General features: G+C 38.7%; 2 protein-coding genes across 11 annotated transcripts in view; one reads left to right on the top strand and one right to left on the bottom strand.

Moving 5' to 3' along the window:
• Positions 1-9,506, bottom strand: part of RAB3GAP1 (RAB3 GTPase activating protein catalytic subunit 1) — a 111,834-nt gene extending 102,328 nt beyond the window's left edge. For 3 of the 6 annotated variants that reach the window (XM_023259279.2, XM_023259280.2, XM_045034816.1), the window contains exons 1-3: positions 9,430-9,506; positions 9,274-9,329; positions 4,743-4,818 (exon numbers count right to left, since the gene is read on the bottom strand). In XM_023259279.2, the coding sequence (XP_023115047.2) occupies positions 4,743-4,818; positions 9,274-9,329; positions 9,430-9,447 (150 nt within the window). In that variant the 5' untranslated portion in view covers positions 9,448-9,506. Of the gene's footprint in view, positions 1-4,742; positions 4,819-9,273; positions 9,330-9,429 lie in introns of those variants that run through there. The other 3 variants (XM_023259282.2, XM_023259283.2, XM_045034817.1) reach the window with 3 other exon arrangements.
• A 7,000-nt stretch (positions 9,507-16,506) lies between these two features.
• MAP3K19 (mitogen-activated protein kinase kinase kinase 19) overlaps positions 16,507-21,671 on the top strand; it is a 65,669-nt gene continuing 60,504 nt past the window's right edge. Inside the window, exons 1-2 of one of the 5 annotated variants that reach the window (XM_045034790.1) lie at positions 16,507-16,658; positions 20,929-21,031. The gene's annotated coding sequence lies outside the window, so the exon portion shown is untranslated. Of the gene's footprint in view, positions 16,659-19,254; positions 20,183-20,231; positions 21,032-21,671 lie in introns of those variants that run through there. The other 4 variants (XM_045034791.1, XM_045034795.1, XM_023259278.2 and 1 more) reach the window with 4 other exon arrangements.

The raw sequence follows: 21,671 nt of genomic DNA, 5'->3' as shown, positions 1-21,671 counted from the left end.
CAAAACATAAGAGACTCTTAAATATGGAGAACAGAGTGTTACTGGAGGGGTTGAGGGACAGAGGATAGGCTAAATGGTTAAGGGACATTAAGGAATCTACTCCTGAAATCATTGTTGCACTATATACTAATTTGGATGTAAATTAAAAAAATAAAATTAAAAATATTAAAAATATTAAATGCTTAGTGATGCAAAAAAAAAACAATATTGCATTCTACATTAACAAAATAAAATTTAAAATAAAAAAAAAACGAAAAGGTACGAAACCTGTAAAAAAAAGAAAAATATCCCTAATTGCAGGCAAGGTGATTATGAATGTAGAAAATGCAAAATAATTAACAATAAGATTATGAATCTTTAGCCAGGTCTCAAGATACAAAGTCAACACACAACCTATAAATATAGAGAACAAACAGAATGGTTGCCAGAGGGGAGGTGGGTTGGGGGCTGGGCAAAATGGGTGAAGAGCAGTGAGAGACACTGGCTTCCAGTTATGGAATGAATAAGTCATGGGGAAAAAAAGCACAGCATAAGAAAAATAGTTGATGATACTGTAATAGTGCTATATGGTGAAAAATGATAGCTACACTTGTGAGCATCATAATGTAAAAAGTTGTCAAATCACTATGTTGTACACCTAAAACTAACATAACATTATGTGTTGGCTATACCCAAATAAAAAAAATTTTAAGTCAACACACAAAATGTTTTGTATGTCTACATCCTAGCAACAAACAAAAAATGAAACTAAAAAACAATTCCATTTACAACTACATACAACATAAAATACTTAATAATGTATTTTTAAAAAGATATGCAGGGCGCCTGGGTGGCTCAGTCCATTGAGTGTCCAACTCTTGATTTCAGCTCAAGTCATGATCTCATGGCTCATGGGATCAAGCCCTGCCTTGGGCTCTGTGCTGACAGCACAGAACCTGCTTGGGATCCTCTCTCTCTGCCCCTCCCCACCCCTCAAAAATAAACATTAAAAATAAAAAAAGATACATAAGACCTCCACCAAAAACCTTAAAAGAGTGCTGAGAAAAATTAAAGACTTAAATAAATGGAAAGATGGGCCATGTTCAAGATTGTCAAAATGCCACTGCTCCCCAAAGTAGTCTAGAAATTGAACACAAATCCAATCAGTTCCAGTGTAATCATAATCCCTTTTACCGAAACTGTCAAGCTTACTCTAAAATTCATAATGGAAACATGACAGACCTAGAACAGAGAAAACAATATTGGGAAAACAATAAAAGCTAAAGAATTTACATTAACTTCAGGACTTACTGCAAAGCTATTCAGTAGTTCTCAACTGAGGGCAATGTTGCCTTTCGTGGGAACATGTGGCAATGTCTAGATGCATTTATAGTTGCCATCCTTGGGAGAGTGCTAGACATCTAGTAGTTAGAGGCCAGGGATACTACTAAATATCCTGTACTACATGAGTCAGCCTCGTAACAATCTGGCCCAAAATTTGAATAATGCCAAGGTTGGGAAAACCCTAAACTACAGTATTCGAGACAATGTGGTACTGACATCAGGACAGTCAAATAGATTAATGAAACAGAATACAGATTGCAGAAGATGACTCCCTATGTCAACAGTCTAACAAAGGTGACAAAGCAATTTAATGGAGAAAAGTGTTTTCAACACAGAGTTCTAGAAGAGGATATCCATACGTAAACACTGAACCATGATTCCTCACTTCAAACCATATACATATATTAGTTCAAGATGGATCATAGGCCTAAAGTCTAAAATGACAAAGCCTGTAGAAGGAACCATTTAAAAAGTATCTTCATGACCTAGCAAAACTATCTGAGAAAACACTTAACAAGCAGAATACATAAAAGAACTAAAAGACTCCTGCAACTCAATAAAAACTCATATGAATTTAAAACATGGACGGGGTGCCTGGGTGGCTCAGTCAGTTAAGCATCTGACTTTGGCTCGGGTCATGATCTCACAATACTTGAGTTTGAGTCGCACATCAGGCTCTGTGCTGACAGCTCAGAGCCTGGAGCCTGCTTTGGATTCTATGTCTCCAGCTCTCTCTGCCCCTCCCCCAATCACGATCTGTGTCTCTCTCTCTCTCAAAAATAAAAATAAACATGGACAAAATTTTGAACAGACATTTCATAAAGACAAGTGACTAATAAGCACATGAAAGATAGTCAATACTAATACTCATCAAAGAAATACAAATGAAAACCAGAATAAGAAATAAAAATTAATTCTACAAACTACATACCCACTAGAACTAAAATGTTTAAGAGTGGAAAACAAGCAACTAGTGAGAATGCAGTTACCCAAACTGATGTATGTATTGCTGGTAGGGGGATAAAATGGTACAAAAAGCTTCAGCAGTTCTTTTAAAGTCAAGCATATACCTATATTATGACCCAGTAATTTCACTCCTGGGTATTTACCCAAGAGAAATAAAAACATACATCTCCAAAGGCCTCATGCAAGAATGTTCTGCTTTATTCATAATAGCCAGTATGTCTGTCAACAAGTGAAACAAACTGTAGTATATTCATACAACAGAGTATTACTCAGCAATAAAAAGAAAAAATGGTGATTCACGCAATATTCTAGAATAATGTCAAAAAAATGTAAAAAGGTCAGGCACAACAAATATATACCATACGATGCCATATATATACAAAATTCAAGACAGAGGCAAAAGTAGTCTACAATTTAAAAGAAAAAAGAGAACAGCAGATGCCTGGGGGACATGAGTGAGAAGCATGGGAATTAACTGGAAAGGGTCACTAGGGACCTTTCTGGTGTGACAGCAACGTTCAGTATCTTGAGTGAGAAGTGTTGTTACAAGGAAGTAAACGTTTGTCAAAATTAAGCAGTTTTGTGCAATATGTCGATTTTTATTTTTAAAACAAGTTAAAAAATCTAGTGGGGAGTAGGAGTTGATAGAGATACGACTGAAAGAAGAAAATGGCAGAACATTGTTGAAACTGAGTGATGGGCACATGGAGGTTAATCATACTATTTTTGTCTACTTTACAAGTGTTTGAAATTTTTCATAATTCGTTTTTTTTTTTTTTTTAAATATCTTAATTCCCCATCAGTGGAGGAAGACAATTAATCACTATCCCACCCATGAATTAAAATCTCTTCAAGCACAGTTTAAACTTTCTTTTATATACTGAACAACCCGTCCTTTACATTTTCTTTAATCTTATTCATCATAGTTAATAGCTCACCTTGCAATCTATTCATGTCTTCTCTATCTCATTTATTTACTACTATCTATAGGGAAAAAAGGGTTGAAGAGAGTTAACATTCCTTTAACCCCCACTACATGCCTGGCAGTATGCTACCCACTTTGAATATATTACCCAGTTTCTATCCCAAAACTGAATTCAGCACCTAAAATTTTAATCTTATTTCTTTACTTATTTATTACTTCTCTCCCTCATCAGAATTTATGTTCAATGGCAACATGGATCTTGCCTTGTTCGCTATTTCTTCAGATCTGGCACACAGGAGATACTCAGTAAATACGTGCAGATCAAAGAATTAAGGAATATAACATCAGAGCTCACAAATACTCAATTTAGCTCTCTTTTTGGTGGTGCAAATCATTGCCCACTCCAGTTATATCTACCTTGTTTTGCCCTTAATTTTGTCATCTATATCAATTGTTGTTATATATTTGTTTCAAGTGGAATAGGATAATCTGTTTGAAAACTTCATTTTCCCTTTATTCAAAAAATGTAATCCTAAAAATATTTTAATGTATTTATATTCAATGCTATGTAATTTTTTTAATGATGTGTGATTTCTATATGCAGTGTTACTTTTTCTGCTCTTACTTATATGAAAAAAGAAAATGCTGATGCTCTGATAGTTTCAAATTCTGTTAACATCACCATAAGGCTTAAAAATACTCATGAATATTGAGAATTCCTTACAGAGGGATAAATTGCAGTTAATAGACTTATAATAAAAATGATCATTTTTACTTCAAAAAAAATTTATCTAACAAAACAAAGCATCTACATAAGCCTAGAATCAAACTGTTAGTTCCTGTTAGTGAAAAAGAGAAAATCTAGGTTTGTCCTCAGAATACATTCTTCAGTAAATATTTGGGGCATGGTTTATCTCAGTAAGAATATCTTAATATCCAGCAACATCTTAAAGTTCTACCTCAATTTTGAATAACTTCTTCATTCTTACATATCCTCAAAACATCCACAGGGTTAAAAAGGGGGAGAGAGAGAGCAAATACTATTAATGGTACTGTAAAATACAAAAATTGAGTGAAATAGCTGATAACAACAGCAAGTCAGTTAAGACCAAGATTTTTCCTCATTAAGCAAAATACTCTACCCAAGAAGTTGGTAATTGTTAATTGAAATGTTTCTCTGACTAGCCAAAAAAAAAAAAAAAAAAAAAAAGAAACCAAAAAACCTTTAAAAAAGATTTTCTAATACTCTAAGGGAGAAAGCAAAAGAGCAGTAAACATTAGAGGAAATAGAAATCACTCATAATGACATTGTACATATAAAATTTTATTTAAAAAGAGCTCACAATGTCTTACATTGTTTTTTGCCACAGATTCAAATCCAAGTTCTTCCAGATGCCACTTTATGCTTATAGCTCATATATAACTTTAAAAAAACATTTAATTCAAATATACCAAATGCAGCAAAGGGCTTAAAAATAAAAGTTTCAAAGTAAATACTCATTTAGAGACACCAGCAAATAAATCTGACCTTTTCAAGTGGCTTTCCCAAAGAGTTTCCAATCAGTTTCCAGTCATTTAAGACTTCTTCAATTTTGGAAATAAACCTAGTAATGAGAAAAAAACTTTCTAAATATGTAACAGCGCTTTTTTCTTTTTTACTACTGTTATACAATTTCTTTAAAAAAAAGTATTTTTTTAATTAATTTATTTAAGAGAGAGAGAGAGAGACAGAATGAGAATGAGTATTAATGGGCCCATTTATGGGCTCAGCACAGAGCCCAACGTGGAGCTCAATCTCACAAACTATGAGATCACGACCTGAGCCAAAATCAAAAGTCAGACACTCAACCAACTGAGCAACCAGGTATGCCAAAAAAGTATTTTTTAAATTTCAACATTTTTATCAGAGAAGGCTCAATAAGTTTAGTATTATTAGTCTAATTTATGGATATGGAATAAATGTGGAAATAATCCTCTGCAATCCAAGAATTCTTAAATTCTGTTTTTTTAATAAATTTTATTTATTTATTTAAGTAAACTCTACCCCCCAGTGTGGGACTCAACCTCACAACCCCAAGATCAAGAATCCCAAGCTCTACTGACCAAGCCAGCCAGGCATCCCAAATTTTAAAGTCCAATGCTTACCCAACAAAGGCAATCTGCTTCCATAAAATTTAAATTAAGAATTAATAAATCTCAGGGTGCCTGCGTGGCTCAATCGATTGAGCATCCAATTCCTGATTTCAGCTCAGGTCATGATCCCAGGGTTGGGGGATTGAGCCCTGTGTCCAGCCCTGTACTAAGCATGAAGTCTGCTTGGGATTCTCTCTCTCTCCCCCTCTGTCCCTCCCTCCTTCTCATGCTTTCTCTCTAAAATAAAAAAATAAATAAATAATAAAAAAGAGTAAGTCTCTATATTAGAATGTATATAATAAATTTGGAACAGAAGTAAAAACTGACAGGAGTGCCTGGGCGGCTCAGTCAGTTAAGCGCCTGACTCTCGATTTCCACTCAGGTCACAATCTCACAATTCAGGAGTTGGAGCCCCATGCTGCGCTCTGCACTGACATTGGCAGAGCCTGTTTAGGATTATCTCTCTCCCCCTTTCTCTGCCCCGCGCCCTCTCAGGTGTGTGCACTCTCTGTCTCTCTCAAAATAAACATACATTTAAAAAAAAAAATGAAAGACTAAAAGGATACTACTAAAAATAACTATGAAACCAATGATCTTTTCCCTACCCTCAAAGTAACTAATCTATTTAAATTAACTTTTCCTTTGAAGATATTTAGGAATTGATTTGCCTACCTCTCCCCTCAAAAGAAAACGTTTAGGAACTTTGCTCATTAAAATAAAACATGTTTTGGGGCACCAGGGTGGCTCAGTCTGTTAAGTGTCTGACTCTTGATTTTGGCTCACGTCACAATCTCACTGTTCAGGGAATCCAACTCAGCATCAGGCTCTGTGCTGACAGCACTGAGCCAACTTGGGATTCTCTCTCCATCTCTCATCCCGTTCCCCACTTGCATACTCTCTCTCTCTCAAAATAAATAAATTTTTAAAAAGTAAAATTTTTAAATGAAAAATAAATAAAACATGTTTTAAGGGACAGCTGGAAAGAAACAACAAGTAGATTTGTCAGCTTTAAGGAATAAATGACAGATTTTAATACTAATCACTATATAATCTTTAAATCTACTGATGAACCAGATCTATTAAAAAGAGAATGAATTCTGACTAGTAATATGCTCAATCAGCAAATTAAAAACTGTCAAATCTCAGCAGTACTGTTAAAAGACACTTTCAGAAAGCTTTTATTACTCCAAAAAGCTAACTTAAGTATGATGTAATCTAATAGCAAAATTGCTCCCCTATAACACCTACGTCATATTACTAGAGTACTAGAGTTAATTCTAGTCAAAATATATTCAAAGCCATCAGGTTTTTTCCCTCAGTGACATTATCAGTTAATATTTACATTTGTTTTAAGACAGTAATGATAGTAATGATAAACCAGAGTTATTACAATTTAAATGAACCTTGTAATCAAGTCCTCTTTAAGATGAAAGGCAGTATTAATATACTGATTCACTTCTGGGCAGTTCAATCAAAAGGTTAATTATCAGTTTTGAAAATGCTCTAGAAAGAAGTTAACATGTTTACAAAAAAAGGAAATAAAAATTTTTATTGTATCCACATGTGAGCAAAAATTTGCAAGTAAAATGTACATTGTATTTATAAAGGAAAAAAAAAACTGGAAGCTACCTAATTGTCTAAGTGCACAAAAGTTGTACATTAATGGTATATCCACTGAATGAAATAGTATGCATCCATAAAAAATCAAGTTTGAAGACCATTTGAGGATATAAGAAAATGTTCATTTCATACATTAAGTGAAAAAATTGAAGCTATAGTAACAAGTATTAATATGTTTTGACACAGAATGCTTACAAAACACTCATAGATTAGAAGAAATTTTCTCAAAATATTAATAGTAGCTATCTCCTGGTGGTACAATTACAGGTTTCTTATATTTTTCTTTTTTATTCTACTATGAAGTATTATTTTAATAAAAATTATTTAAGATAATATTGCTTTCACAGTAAAAGGAACATACTACAGTACTTATTTTATGAATTCTATCAGTTACTAGCTAAAAGAGAAAAACTGGGTTCTACTGAAGTATGGAGATTTGACCAAAAAATTGAATAACTTTACCCCTGAAAGCTCTGAAGACATCAGCTGAAGGGTCTTTTCCTCTGACTCCTCATTCTGTTAGGTTCCTTTGTCACATGCTCTTGTAAAACCAGGTTTCTTTCCCTTCTCAGTTCTTATTTCAATTTTAATTACAGACTTATGTGTATCATTATTTGACTCATGTCTGTCTCCTTCATCAGACTGTATGTTAAGAGCAGGAATTGTCTATTTTTATTGATCACATCCCTATGCCCTGCACTGTATGTGACAAACTGGCACTCAATAAATATTTCTGCAAAGGATAAGTAATTAAAAAGTTAGGTGGTTTTTTTTTTTAAATTTTTTTTTAGTGTTTGTTTATCTTTGAGAGAGAGAGAGAGAGAGAAAGAGACATAGTGCGAGCAGGTGAGGGCAAAGAGAGAGGGAGACACAGAATCCAAAGCAGACTCCAAGCTCTGATCAGGGTGCCTACACGTGGATCAGGGTGCCTAGGTGGCTCAGTTGATTAAGCATCTGACTTTGGCTCAGGCTATGATCTCGTGGTTCCTGGGTTCAAGCCTGGAATCAGGCTCTGTGCTGACAGCTCAGAGCCTAGGTCCTGCTTCAGATTCTGTATCTCCCTCCCTCTCTCCCTCTCCCCCCACCCCCCCCCCCCCGTCAAAATAAACAAATAAACCTAACAAAAAAGAATCCCAGGGGTAACCTAGGTAGTTCAGTCGCTTAAGGGTCCAACTTCAGCTCAGGTCATGATCTCATGGTTCAGGAGTTCGAGGCTCTGTCCAGCTCTGTGCAGAAAGCTCTGAACCTGTAACCTGCTTGGGATTCTGTGTCTCCCTCTCTCTCTTCCCCTCCCCCTGCCTCTCTCTCAAAAATAAAATAAACATTAAAAAACTCAAAAAAAAAAAAATCCCACACAGATCAAAAGTTTTATTTTGTTCTTTTCCATTAATATTAAACATTCTGGACACAGAATATCTACCCAATACAGCCTTGCCAGTATGATTATGTCTAACTGACTTTTCTTTTGGGGGGGGGGGCACCACAAATCAAACTATTATACCAGCAGGGATCTTTTATATTTTACTATGTCATCTAATGACATAACATGTACAAATTTCCTCTCCAACCAGAAAGATTACAAAATGTTCCAAGAAACTAAATATTGATCGGACACCCAGAAGGGTCTCTGTGATACCGACCAGAAAATTTCTCCATCTAAGCTATCACTCCACAAAGCTGGGTTTCAACTAATTTCAATGATACAACGATTTCTCTCAGCTGTTCAGAGAGGTTTGCTGAGCATAGGAAGCCTGGGCACATGACCCACTGAAATGCAACAACTTGAACCGAAGGGTTCCAAAGCCATCTGCAGCCTGTCTTAAAAGATTATTCTGAAAGACCGGATGGAGATGGTGGGAAAGTAGCAGATGGACAACCACCAGCACTATGAAGGCCTCCTCCAGAAACGGATAGGCGAAGTACACAGAAGGAAAAAGCAGCTGCGAAGTTCACTGCTTATGATCACAAAATGTGTTAAACGGAAATGAAAACAGGAACGGACGTGGTAGCCACGGACATTGTTTCTGCGGGTGGGCAACAACCGTTCTAAGGAAAGTGCTCTCAGAGTAAACAAAACTTTTTCTGAAAGCCGCATCTCAGGTGTTTGGCTGATGGGGGCGGGCCCGGGCTGTTCAGACGCAAGAGGCTTACTTACAGCTGCCTAGAAACCAGAGGAGACGCAGAGCTGGGGGCTCGTGGATCTTACTTTTACCGCAGAATTAGTGTCACGTGTGGTCTATGTTGGGGAAGTGGCACGAAGACTCCGGGGCCCAAGGTACTGATAACCAAGGATACGACTCACTCACCTTTCCCATTCCGAGGCAGTGGTGAAGTCCGTGATCTCAAATACCTCGGACTCGGGCTACGGGAAAAGGAAGGAAAGAAAAACAGATTGAGCCCCGGGGCGCTGACACGGAAGAGAGAACTTACAGGCAGGGATAGAAAGAGAGCAAACACCTCACCTCACTGTCGGCCGCCATCTTGAGGAGCGCCGCGAAGGGCGCTAGGTATGCTGGGAAGAAGAGCAGGGCGTCAGGGGAAGGGGGGAGAGGAGGGCGGGGCCGGGCCTCGGCGCAGCACCGCCCCCTGGTAGTGAGTCCTGTTTGGAAGTCGTCAAAGGCTGCAATCATTTGATTTAGAACAAACAAACAAAAAAGCTTTGAATTTGAAATATTCCTGCAAAGTAATGAATTCAGGAAAAGAACACAAGCAAAGAGGTAAGACAAGGTCCTAGATTCCTGTGGATAAAATTATATTAAAAACTCCAGGGGCGCTTGGGTGGCTCAGTGAAGCGTCGAACTTCAGCTCAGGTCATGATTTCAGGTTAATGAGTTTTGAGCCCTGCGTCGGGCTCTGTGGTGACAGCCCAGAGCCTGGAGCCTGCTTGGGATTCTGTCTTCCCCTCTCTCTCTGTCCCTCCCCTGCTCGTGCTTTCTCTCTCAAAAATAAATAAACATTAAAAAAAAAATTTTTTTTAAGCCTCAACCACGTTGAATTGAATTTTTCATTAAACATCTGTTTATTGATTGCAAGGCTCAGAGCTAGGTGTTGTAATGTCCAACCTCCTCTACCTCCCTCAAAGAATTTACACAGTTTGGTTCAGTCATGAGATAAAGTCGTGCTAGTTTTCTGGTTTCTGGGAAAAGCAACATACTGTTCAATGAATACTTCACTTTTTAAGCCATTGAGGAACGGAAGGGGTGGCAGCTAGCAGTTGACAATTATAATTCATGCATACTGAAGTATATGTCATGAAATGACACCATATCTAGGATTTGCTTGAAAATAATGGGAGGGGGAAATGAGTAGGGCTAGGAATAAAACCAGATTAGATATTAGTCGATAATAGTTTAAGCTAATGATGTGTACATGGGTGTTTATACTATTCTCCCTACTTCTTTTAGGTCTGATAATTTTCATGACTACAAATTTAAAAAGATTAAATCTCATTTAAGTTTTGCAACCTACAAAAAGGAAATTGGTGATAGAAGACTAAGAAATTCAGCTTCAGCAATAAAAAAAATTAATCTTAAAATAAGCATTAGATATATCAGAAATTTGATGATATAGATAGGGCAGATGAGGAATCTAAGGTCAGAAGAATTTTAACAACAATAGGTATTGCTAGTGCCAAACCTTGAACCCTTGTCTTCTAATGTTCCTTCTAGTTTCTGCCTACCATATCAATGAGGGATTGTGAGTTACTACTGCAGCAGTCTTTCCCAAGAGGTCTCAACTTGCATCCTCCATTCATTTTACAAGCACTTATTAAACACCTAACTATAAGCCAGTCACTGTGCTAGAATAGTAAGTTGTATTGTAGATGTGGTCCCTGACCTCAAGGAACTCAGGGTCTAATAAGGAAACCAGAAGTTTGCTGCACAGCAGAAGAGATGCTGCATATATCAGCATTAGTATTAGCAACACAAGGTCAATGGTAATCTTGACAAGAAGAATCTTGGAGGAGAGCAGAGGGATAAGATATCATAACCAGGTTGGGAGTAGGGAAGGCTTCTAAGTATGTCCAGAGGCTTGAAGGTAGGAAAGTCTGATCTGACCAATGAACCAAGAGTGAGCACCTAGAGCACAGTATTGGTGATGCAGTTGGAGACATAGGAATGGGCCAGACCATATAGGGCACTCTAGGCCAAGATTGGACTTTATTTGAAGCACAGTGAAAGTCACTGAAATGTTTTAAGCAAGAGATCAACGTGATCCAATTTACATTTTGCAAAAGTCTAGATGCTTTATGAACAGAACCGGGGGAGGGTTGCAAAAAGAAGTAGGGACAGCTGGTGACTATTAAAGCATCCAGTGAAAGATGATGGTGTGAAGGCTTGGACTAGGGTGGTTAGCACACATGGTGACTTATTTGATATGCATTTTGGAGATATGATAGATAGGACTTGATGATGGATTAAAAGTAGAGATAAGGGAGGGGTGCCTGGGTGGCTCAGTCCGTTGAGCATCCGACTTCAGCTCAGGTCATGATCTCATGGTCTGTGAGTTCAAGCCAAGCGTCAGGCTCTGTGCTTACAGCTCAGAGCCTGGAGCCTGCTTCAGATTCTGTGTCTCCCTCTCTGCCCCTCCCATGCTTGTGCTCTATCTCTCCCTCTCTCAAAAATAAATAAACATTTAAAAATAATAAAAATAGAGATAAGGGAAAGGAGGGAATCAAAGATAATTTTCAGGTTTCTGGCCCAAGCAAATGTGTCGGGATGATGCCATTTCCTGAGATGAACAAGACTGGATAGAGCAAGGCAACCAGTGTTTGCTTTGGGAAGTGTGAAGTGCAACAGGTTTGTAAGATACTCAAGGAGAGTTGTTAAGGAGAAAACTGAGTGTAAGACTAGGACTCAGAGGCAAGATAATAATTTGGTAGATTTTAAGACACAAGAACAGATGAAGTGATTTAAGAAAAGAATATAGGGGCGCCTGGGTGGCTCAGTAGGTTAAGCGTCTGACTTCAGCTCAGGTCACTATCTCACGGTCCGTGACTTCGATCCCCGCGTGGGCCTCTGGGCTGATGGCTCAGAGCCTGGAGCCTGCTTCCGATTCTGTGTCTCCCTCTCTCTCTGCCCCTCCCCCATGCATGCTGTCTCTCTCTGTCTCAAAAATAAATAAAACGTTAAAAAAAATTTTTTAAAGAAGAATATAGAAAGAGAAGAAAAGGAGCCTCATCTGAAGACCTGAAGACATTTTATATTTAGAGGATGGATAAAGGAAATGTATGCCGTGAAAGAGGGAGGAAAGTAATGGCTAGAGAAATAGGAAAGCAAGGAAAGAAGATGGCACAGAACCCAAGAGAGGAGTATGTTTCAAGACAGTAAATATTGAGTCCTGAAAAACAAGTAAGAGAAAGATAGGGTCAAGGGTGATCAATTGTTATTGTTTCTTGGGGTTTTCCTTTGTCTTTGAGGCCGAGGAGAGCAGATATGTTTGTGTATTGATGATAATCTAAGAAACTGATGATGAAGGGGAGATGGGAGAGTTGAAGTTCCTGTGAAGGTGAGAGAGGAGGAAATCCAGAGCTGGTGGCACCATTTACATTGCCTTGGGAAGTCCTGCTTCAGAAGGGACTCCCCACCCCCACCCCATGAGTAGCACTCCCTGGAGTTATGTGCAGCAAGGTGGAATTCAGAGCATATATACCAGTGAAGGAAGGATATGTGGTTAGGTTGGCTTTTTTTGAGAAAAGAAAGAAGGGAAGAAAAAATGGGTAGAGACATAGACACTGGAAGATTTGTACATACCAAAGGAGGAGAGCTACTTGTTCATTTCACTTTTTAAGATTCCCACCAACTGAAATAAATCTGTAGGTTTTAAGGTCAGACAAATCCAGGTTCAGCCATTTACTAACTACAGTAGATGACTTGGGGAAAATTACTTAACTCCTATAAACCCCAGTGCCTTCATTAGTAAAATAGGACTTCTAAGACCTCTTATTGCAAAGGATTATGGCAAAGATTTTCTGTCTCTATGTAAAATGGTTAGCACAGTGTCCTGGCATGTAGTAGGTGATCGACTGTGGTGGTAGCATTTATAATGGATGCACCATGAAAACCAGAAAATGCTACTCACATGTAAAGCAGTACTTTGTTTTTTTTATATTAAATATAATTTATTGTCAAATTTATTTCCATACAACACCAGTGCTCATCCCAGCAGGTGTCCTCCTCAATGCCCATCACCCACTTTCCCCTCCCTCCCACCCCCCATCAACCCTCAGTTTGTTCTCAGTATTTAAGAGTCTCTTATGGTTTGCCTCCCTCCCTGTAACTTCTTTTCCCCCTGCCCCTCCCCCATGGTCCTCTGTTAAGTTTCTCAGGATCCACATATGAGTGAAAACATATGGTATCTGTCTTTCTCTGCCTGACTTACTTCACTTAGCATAATACTCTCCAGTTCCATCCATGTTGCCACAAATGGCCATATTTCATTCTTTCTCATTGCCAAGTAGTATTCCATTGTATATATAAACCACATCTTTATCCGTTCATCAGTTGATGGACATTTAGGCTCTTTCCATAATTTGGCTATTGTTAAAAGTGCTGCTATAAACATTGGGGTACAAGTGCCCCTATGCATCAGCACTCCTGTATCCCTTGAGTAAATTCCTAGCAGTGCTATTGCTGGGTCATAGGGTAGATCTATTTTTAATTTTTTGAGGAACATCAACCCTGTCTTCCAGAGCAGCTGCACCAGTTTGCATTCCCACCAACAGTACAAGAGGGTTCCTGTTTCTCCACATCCTCTCCAGTATCTGTAGTCTCCTGATTTGTTAATTTTAGCCACTCTGACCGGCGTGAGGTAGTATCTCAGTGTGGTTTTGAGCATTACTTTGTTTTTCCTCCCTGCTTATCCATGAAGAAGTTTCAGTACATACCAAAATCAGAAACTAAAAAATCACAAAGACTTTGCTACATGAAGTTAAATCTTAGAAACTGTATGAAATCGCTTTCTTGAGTTGCTAGGTAAAGTTTTCTTCCGAGATATTTTTGGCTTCTTGTCTTCTCCCTGGAGAAACTTTTAAAATAAGTTATTTGCTAAAGCAAAGTGTGAAACCAGGATGCTAATGATGTAAAGTACCCAGGGGAGACACACTTTTATTAGATTTTCACTGGTTCACAAGGCAGAAAAGATTTTGTTTCTTCAGTATTAAGAGCTCTTTTGCTATACGTCCAAAGGCAAGGGTTTTTCTGTTGCAAGCACATTTCCTCCCTGGCATAATTTTCAGTTATTTCAAGGTGTTAACCAATAATAGCCAGGGGGAGAATTTTGACGCATAGGCAATTTAAGGGATTAGATGCCTGGAAAAAAATCACCGTTGGCTTAGTCCTCAGAGAAATGTGGGGGCATAACAGTTTAATTAGGTCTTAGCAAGATAGCAAATATTGTGAGAGGAGAAAGAGCAGTGGGACTACACCATCCCCATCTACCTGGATGCCTCTGTGCCGTGACAGCAACTACAATAGAAGGTACACCTGGAAGACAAACACCTGCTATGAAAATAAGAAACCCTTAAGAGAGAAATCTCTAAAGCACAATTTTCAGACAGCATTTGTTTTCACTCATTCAGCAATATTAATCAAGTCATAGCAATGGTTAGTCCTACGGAGGTATTCAAAGACTAATCCCTGCCCTCGAGGTGCTCACAGTCTGAGATAAGACATAAATATAATATGGTTTAGAAAGAGATGCGTGATGGCTAATCCAACTTCTTAAAGCTCTTTTTTAAATCAAGTGGTTGAAAAATATCCAAGTGACCTTTCAGAACACACAATATTTTCATTCCCTCTTTTTCTTTTAATGTGTATTTATTTTTGAAACAGTGCAAGCAGAGGAGGGCAGAGAGAGAGGGAGATGGAGGATCCAAAAGGGGCTCTGTGCTGAGAGCCCGATGGGGGGTTTGAACTCATGAACTGTGAGATCGTGACCTCAGCCAAAGTCAGACTCTTTACCAACTAAGCCACCCAGGTGCTCCACACAATATTTTACATTCTAAACAAGTGCTCCACTATTTCTTTAACTAGAAAGAGGTACAGTCACCAAGGCAAGGAATCTCTGGAGAATTTTAAGAGAAATGATTAAACTCCATTCTTGTTAGGGAGAGTGAACTCTTTTAGCCACAGATGATTAATAAAGGCAAGATTTTCTGTCCCCCAAAAAATAAATAAAACGTTGAAAAAAAATTTAAAACTGTCCCCCCAAAAAATAAATAAAACGTTGAAAAAAAAAGGGGGGGGGGCGCTTGGGTGGCGCAGTCGGTTAAGCGTCCAACTTCAGCCAGGTCACGATCTCGCGGTCCGTGAGTTCGAGCCCCGCGTCGGGCTCTGGGCTGATGGCTCAGAGCCTGGAGCCTGTTTCCGATTCTGTGTCTCCCTCTCTCTCTGCCCCTCCCCCATTCATGCTCTGTCTCTCTCTGTCCCAAAAATAAATAAATAAAACGTTGAAAAAAAATTAAAAAAAAAAAATAAAGGCAAGATTTTGGGTCTAATCCCAACCTTCTTTTGCATTGTGCTGTTTGTTCTAAGGCTCATTAACTACTTCTACATTAATAGTATCTTCAATTTCTTGCTGATCTGCTCAGATCCCTTTTAAGTTATTTATTTTGAGAGGTAATGAGAGAGAGCGCGCGCGCGCGCGCGCGCGCGCGCGCGCGCGCGCATGGTGGGGGTGGGGCACGGAGAAAAAGAATCCCAAACAGGCTCCCCACAGTCAGCACAGAGCCCAACCTGGGGCTGGAACTCACAAACTGTGAGATCATGACCTGAGCCGAAATCAAGAGCTGGACGCTTAACCAACTGAGCCAGCCAGGCACCCCTGCTTGGATCCCTTTTAACATTCACTTCAGTCTAGTTTCTAACTAAACTACATAGGCTAATTTCCATCTCATCTGCATCTGCCATTTTGCTGCAGATAATCTCCTATTTTCCATTTATCTCTGTTCTTTGCATTGGCAATATACTGCCTGGTAAGAGATCCTTAAATCACTATTTGTCACCAGAGGTAGACCTAAGAATCATATTTTAATCTAAATTGTTCAAGTGTTATACAAGTAATGAGAATGTCTTATCATAAAAAAGTTCAAGTCATATGCTTAAAACAAATGGCCTCCTTGACTGTCTTTTCAATTCTCATATCCTCAAGATAAAATTGCTCATACGAGTTAAGCATGAGTCTTTTCAGACCTCTTCCTATATTTTACATACATATTTGTGTATTTGAAAAATATATTCTTACCTTCTTTTTAATCAATTTTTTGCACAAATAAGAATGTCTTATTCTAAGTGTTTTTCTTATTCTAAGGCGTTCTTCTAAGTGTTTTACTCATATTTAATTCGTTTCATTCTTATAATTGCCCTGTGAGGTAGATAATGTTCTTATTATACACCCTTACTTTACAGATGACGAAACAGGCTGAAAGAGCATTGGTAACTTGCCCAAGCTGTATGCCTACTAAGTGGTCAGGCTGGCTCCTGAGCATGTGCTCCCAACCACATCATGCAAGTATCATGCTACTGTATATGCATTATTCGGCAACCCGCTTTTTTTTTACTAAACTATATAACTTGGATCCCATTTAAGACATGCTATAAAGCTCTTTCCTCCTTTTTTAATCTGCTGCACAGCATTCCAGAATTCAAAGCATAGATGTACTACTTTTTATTTGTCTTCTGTGACTTGACATGTAAGTGATCTACTGTTTAAAGCTATTAATAACATCCTTCGGGATGCCTGGGTTGTGGGATCGAACCCCACATTGGGCTCTGTGCTGAGCATGGAGCCTGCTTGAGATTCATATTCTCTCTCTCTCTCTCCCCCTCCCTCCCTCTGACCATCCCTCCCCTGCAAAAACATAATAATTAAAAAAATAACATCCTTGGATGGATGACAAGTACGTGGGGGCTCATTATACTATACTGTTTACTTTGCATGTTTGAAATTTTCCAAAATAAATTTTCTAAAAAAAGTTTTCTGAAAAAAAAACTAGGGTAAAATTTCATTATACCTGAATCTTTATGATCACATGTCAGAATGCACCCTGTAGCAATGCTCTAGGGTGAATACTGAGAAATGGGGATACCAAGCTGAAGAATGTGTGCATTTTAAAAGGTAATAAAGGGGCGCCTGGGTGGTTCAGTCGGTTAAGCCTCTGACTTCCACTCAGGTCATGATCTCACAGTTTGTGCGTTTGAGCCCTGCATCAGGCTCTGTGCTGGCAGCTCGGAGCCTGGAGCCTGCTTTGGATTCTGTGTCTACCTCTCTCTCTGTCCATCCCCTACTCATTCTGTCTCTCAAAAAATGAGCAAATTTTTTAAGGTAATAGATAGCACCAGATTGCAATGTCCAAAGTAAATGTTACAAATTTACATACCCTCTAATAGTGTATAATTGTAGCCATTTTTTCACACATTTAATATTATAATAACTCTTTTAAATTTTTGTCAGTATGCTAAACAAAACATGGTTTGATTTATGTTTTCCTGATCCCTGGTGAGCTTAGCCAGTTTTATAAGTGTTTCTTGGCCCTTTGTATTCATCTCCTATAAAGAGTAATTTCACATCTTTCACTTGTTTTTCTTTGGTCATTTATCTTTTCGGCCATTGATTTAGGTTATGTCACCATCATATTTTTCCTGACCCATTTTAATAATCTTTAATCATTTCTATCTGCACCTCTTCTTCAATTAATTTTCATTCTTGCAGTCAGGAGGATCTTCCTAAAATACAGATATGATCACATCTCTCCATGAATAAAATCTTTTAATTGTCTCCCAGTTCAGCTGGAAGTAGTCCCACTTCCCCTCCACCTCACCCCTACCATCCCCCCGAGCCCTGCCATGTGTGTTCTGCTTTTCAAACACACACACGCGAAACAGTATTTGCAATGTTTCATGCTTTTATCTTTCCCCTGGACATGCTGTTGTTTAGTTTATCCTGCAGTATCGTTCCATCTGTGATTTACCTGGTGAACTATTTGTCCTTCAAATTCAGCTCAGATAATTCTCTGAAGGCTCCCTATGCCTTTCTGTTATGGGCTGAACTGTGTTCCCCCAAAATTTATATGCTGAAACCCTAATCCCTAGAACCCCAGCATGTGACTATATTTGGAGTTGACTTGCAAAGATGTGATTAAGTTAATGGGACCATTAGGGTGGCCCCTGATCTAATCATATTGGTGTTTTTATTAAAAAGAAAAAAAAAAGGATTAGGCCATGTGAAGAGACATCAGAGTTGCCTGTGCACAGAGAAAAGACCGTATGAGAACAGTAAGAATCAGCCACCGGCAAGCCAAGGAGAGGAGCCTCAGGAGATAACAAATCTGCCAACACCTTGATCTTGGATTTCTTAGCCTGTAGGACTGTGAGAACTGTTGCTTAAGCCACCAAGTCTGTGGTATTTTGTTATGGAATGCCTAGCAAACTAATTAATATACCTCAGCCCTTCCAACTCAGAAAGCTAGGCATTCCCCTTCCATGCTTCCCTAGAGCCTACTACGTAGCTCTGTGGCAGCCTTATCTCCTAATACAATACAGGAGTCTCCCCTTGTCCTCAGTCTTGCTTTCCCCAGTTTCAGTTCCCCAAGGTCAACCACCCTCAGGAAGCAGAATATCCTCCTTCTGATGGATTGTCAGCAGGTCAGTAGTAGCCTAACACTATAGCACAATGCCTGCGTTGTTAACGTACTTCATCTCATCACATAGGCATTTGATCATCTCACAGCATCGTAAGAATGGTGAGCACAGGACAATAAATTGTTCTGAGAGACAGAAAGACAATGTTGATATAACTTTTATTACAGTATCATGTCATGATTGTTCTATTTTCTTATTTTCTTAGTAATTATTGTTGCTGATCTCTTACTGTGCCTAATTTACAATTAAACTTTATTATAGGTACAATCTGAGGTTTCAGGCACCCACTGAGAGTCATGAAGCATATCCCCTGACAATAAGGGGGGACTACTGGATTGTCCTTGTTTGCATGCTTATCTTGCCACTGTTTCTGAAAACTCATGTTTCTTGAAAAAAACATGATTTGAGGGGCGCCTGGGTGGCGCAGTCGGTTAAGCGTCCGACTTCAGCCGGGTCACAATCTCGTGGTCTGTGAGTTCGAGCCCCGCGTCGGGCTCTGGGCTGATGGCTTAGAGCCTGGAGCCTGTTTCCGATTCTGTGTCTCCCTCTCTCTCTGCCCCTCGCCCGTTCATGCTCTGTCTCTCTCTGTCCCAAAAATAAATAAAAAACGTTGAAAAAAAATTAAAAAAAAAAAAAAGAAAAAAAACATGATTTGAATGAATGACTGTTTCTCAAAATGAGAGACAAGAGGAGGATTACTGTTTTTAGGAACCGACACAAAGATTCATGGATTGCAGACCAGCCTAAGCCCAAAGATAACACTGCAGAAATCCTAAACATGAGAAAGTACAGTACTTATAACTTCCTCTTGGCATAAAAGCTAAGAAAAAATACCATTCCTGCTGGCAGCAGAAACAAGGAAGTTTGTAGAAAGTAAAATAGAGAGGGATACTGGGGTGGCTCTGTCCGTTGAGCTTTCGACTCTTGATTTCAGCTCAGGTCATGATCCCAAAGTCATGGGATCGAGCCCTACACTGGGCTCTGCACTGAGCATGGAACTTGCTTGGGATTCTTTCTCTTTCTCTCTCCCTCTGTCCCTCTCCCCCTGCTGTCTTTTTCTCGCTAAAATAAAAGTAAAAAATAGAAAGTAAAACAGAGTAACAACCTGCATGTGCTTGGATTAGCGTTAAAGTGCTCCAGGCTGAATGGGTGATGGAAGAGTATACATAAACCTAGCAATCTCTGAGTGGTCTTTTACCCTGAAGTGTTCATTCATTTGAGGAGTATGTGAGTGAGTGAGTGTGGGTGTGGGTGTTGCGTGTTAGCATAGTAAGTGGTGAATATTTTAACATTGCAGTCAGGTTGCTTTGATTCAGGCCCTAGTGCCGCCATTTATTAGCTTAAATGTCTTCTAAGCCTCAATGTTCTCATCTGTAAAATGGATGAATAATGGTGATTATAGAATTAACTCCTTGGCGCTGTTGTAGGGGTTAAATGACGTCATTCATGTAAAGGACTAACCTAGTAAGCATTTAATAAATGTTAGCTGTTATTATGGTAAAGTATTTTTTTCACCCTCTTCAGCTGAACATACGTAACAAGTACATCTGTAGAAGAAAACCCCCTGCATCCTCCAGTAAGTTGCATTAAAAAATCTAGCAGCATACAAATGGCAGATGACCCTATGTTTTAGAGTGCCTGAGTCTACTTCCTCATGAGAGTGTTTTTGTTGTCCAGAATTTAAAGTCTCTTTCAGCTGGGTTTATTAGCGTTTATGACTGGGACAAACATGCAGTCTGTTAACTGAAGACCTTGTTTGGGAATATCACAACTCTAGACAAGAAATATGTTCTCATGTAAGAATTTCCATTCACTGGTGCTTTTTCAAATATGACTCTAAGAATGCAACCAGTTTGGGGTTAACCTGTTGGTTTCTCTCGTGCTGCAGTTTATATTCAGATTCAGAAAGGCATCCTTCTAGCACATTATGGCAATTACAAAGGTATGGTTTTCCTGGAGAAAATTTCATTGGATAAGATGATAACGGCAGTTGTGCCAACCATGGAAGGACACTAACATCCAACTCTTTTAAGCACTTAAATGGCAGCTTTGAAGAGTGTACAGTGCTTGTTTTCCTTCCTGGACAAGATTGTCCTGCCTTCAATTCTCAAAGCTAAATGCACAGTGGATGGTTGCCTGGGTGACAGCCTGTAAACTAAGCAGTCTCTTTGCAGCTAACTGAAGGGTTTGTGCACACAGAACCAGCTTTAATTATTTTTTTAAGTACTTTGAGCTGTGCAACATAGGAAAATAATCAAAGAAAAAAATATCTATATCTATGCTGCTTTTAAATGGATCCCTCACTGAAGTGTTGGTTGACAGCTGCCCCAGAAATCTGCCACCAAAAATTAGGATGACGTGGACTGCTGTTTTTCTCCATCTTTCTTCAACTGTGTATCAGCTCCCACAGCAAAACACGACATAGGTAAGCCAAATCTCCTTTTCAGCCCACTTTAGGTAATGCCATATGTTGCAACATTTTTTTCTCCCCAAAGGTTGTCCCAGAGGAGGAACATCAGGTAAACTGATAGAGGAAACTGTCTTAATCTCAAATAATTATATCCTTAGAGTTGCCGTAATAAACTATCTTTGATTTTTCAAATATTGAGACAATCCTTTCTAATATTTAGGCGATCTAGATCACAAGCTAAACTGGTAAGGGGAAGAAAAGTATACAATACTTGGTTCGATTTAAATATACCTGGGGACAATCTTTTATTTTAGTTTAGTCACTTAAATACGTGATAACTTTACATGGTATAAATCTTCTTGTAAACATTCAGTATGATATATATGAGTCCTAGCCGTATTTTCTCAACGTGAAAGGAGATTCCTGTTGCTCTAAGTCTTAATTACATAAGATGTCAAATGAAACATAAGCAGGGTAATAAAATACTTTGTTTTACAAGTAGATTCGATGTGGGGCTCGAACTCATGAACTAGGATGTCATGACCTGAGCTGAAGTCGGACACTTAACCAACTGAGCCACCTAGATGCCCTAGTTTATTTCTTTTTAAAACATTTTTTAAATTCCAGGGGCACCTGGCTGGCTCAGCCGGTAGAA

Source organism: Felis catus, chromosome C1, assembly GCF_018350175.1.
Source record: "Felis catus isolate Fca126 chromosome C1, F.catus_Fca126_mat1.0, whole genome shotgun sequence".
NCBI classification, from domain to species: domain Eukaryota; kingdom Metazoa; phylum Chordata; class Mammalia; order Carnivora; family Felidae; genus Felis; species Felis catus.
Note: the sequence above shows the minus strand (reverse complement) of the source record. Positions and strands in the feature narration are given on the sequence as shown.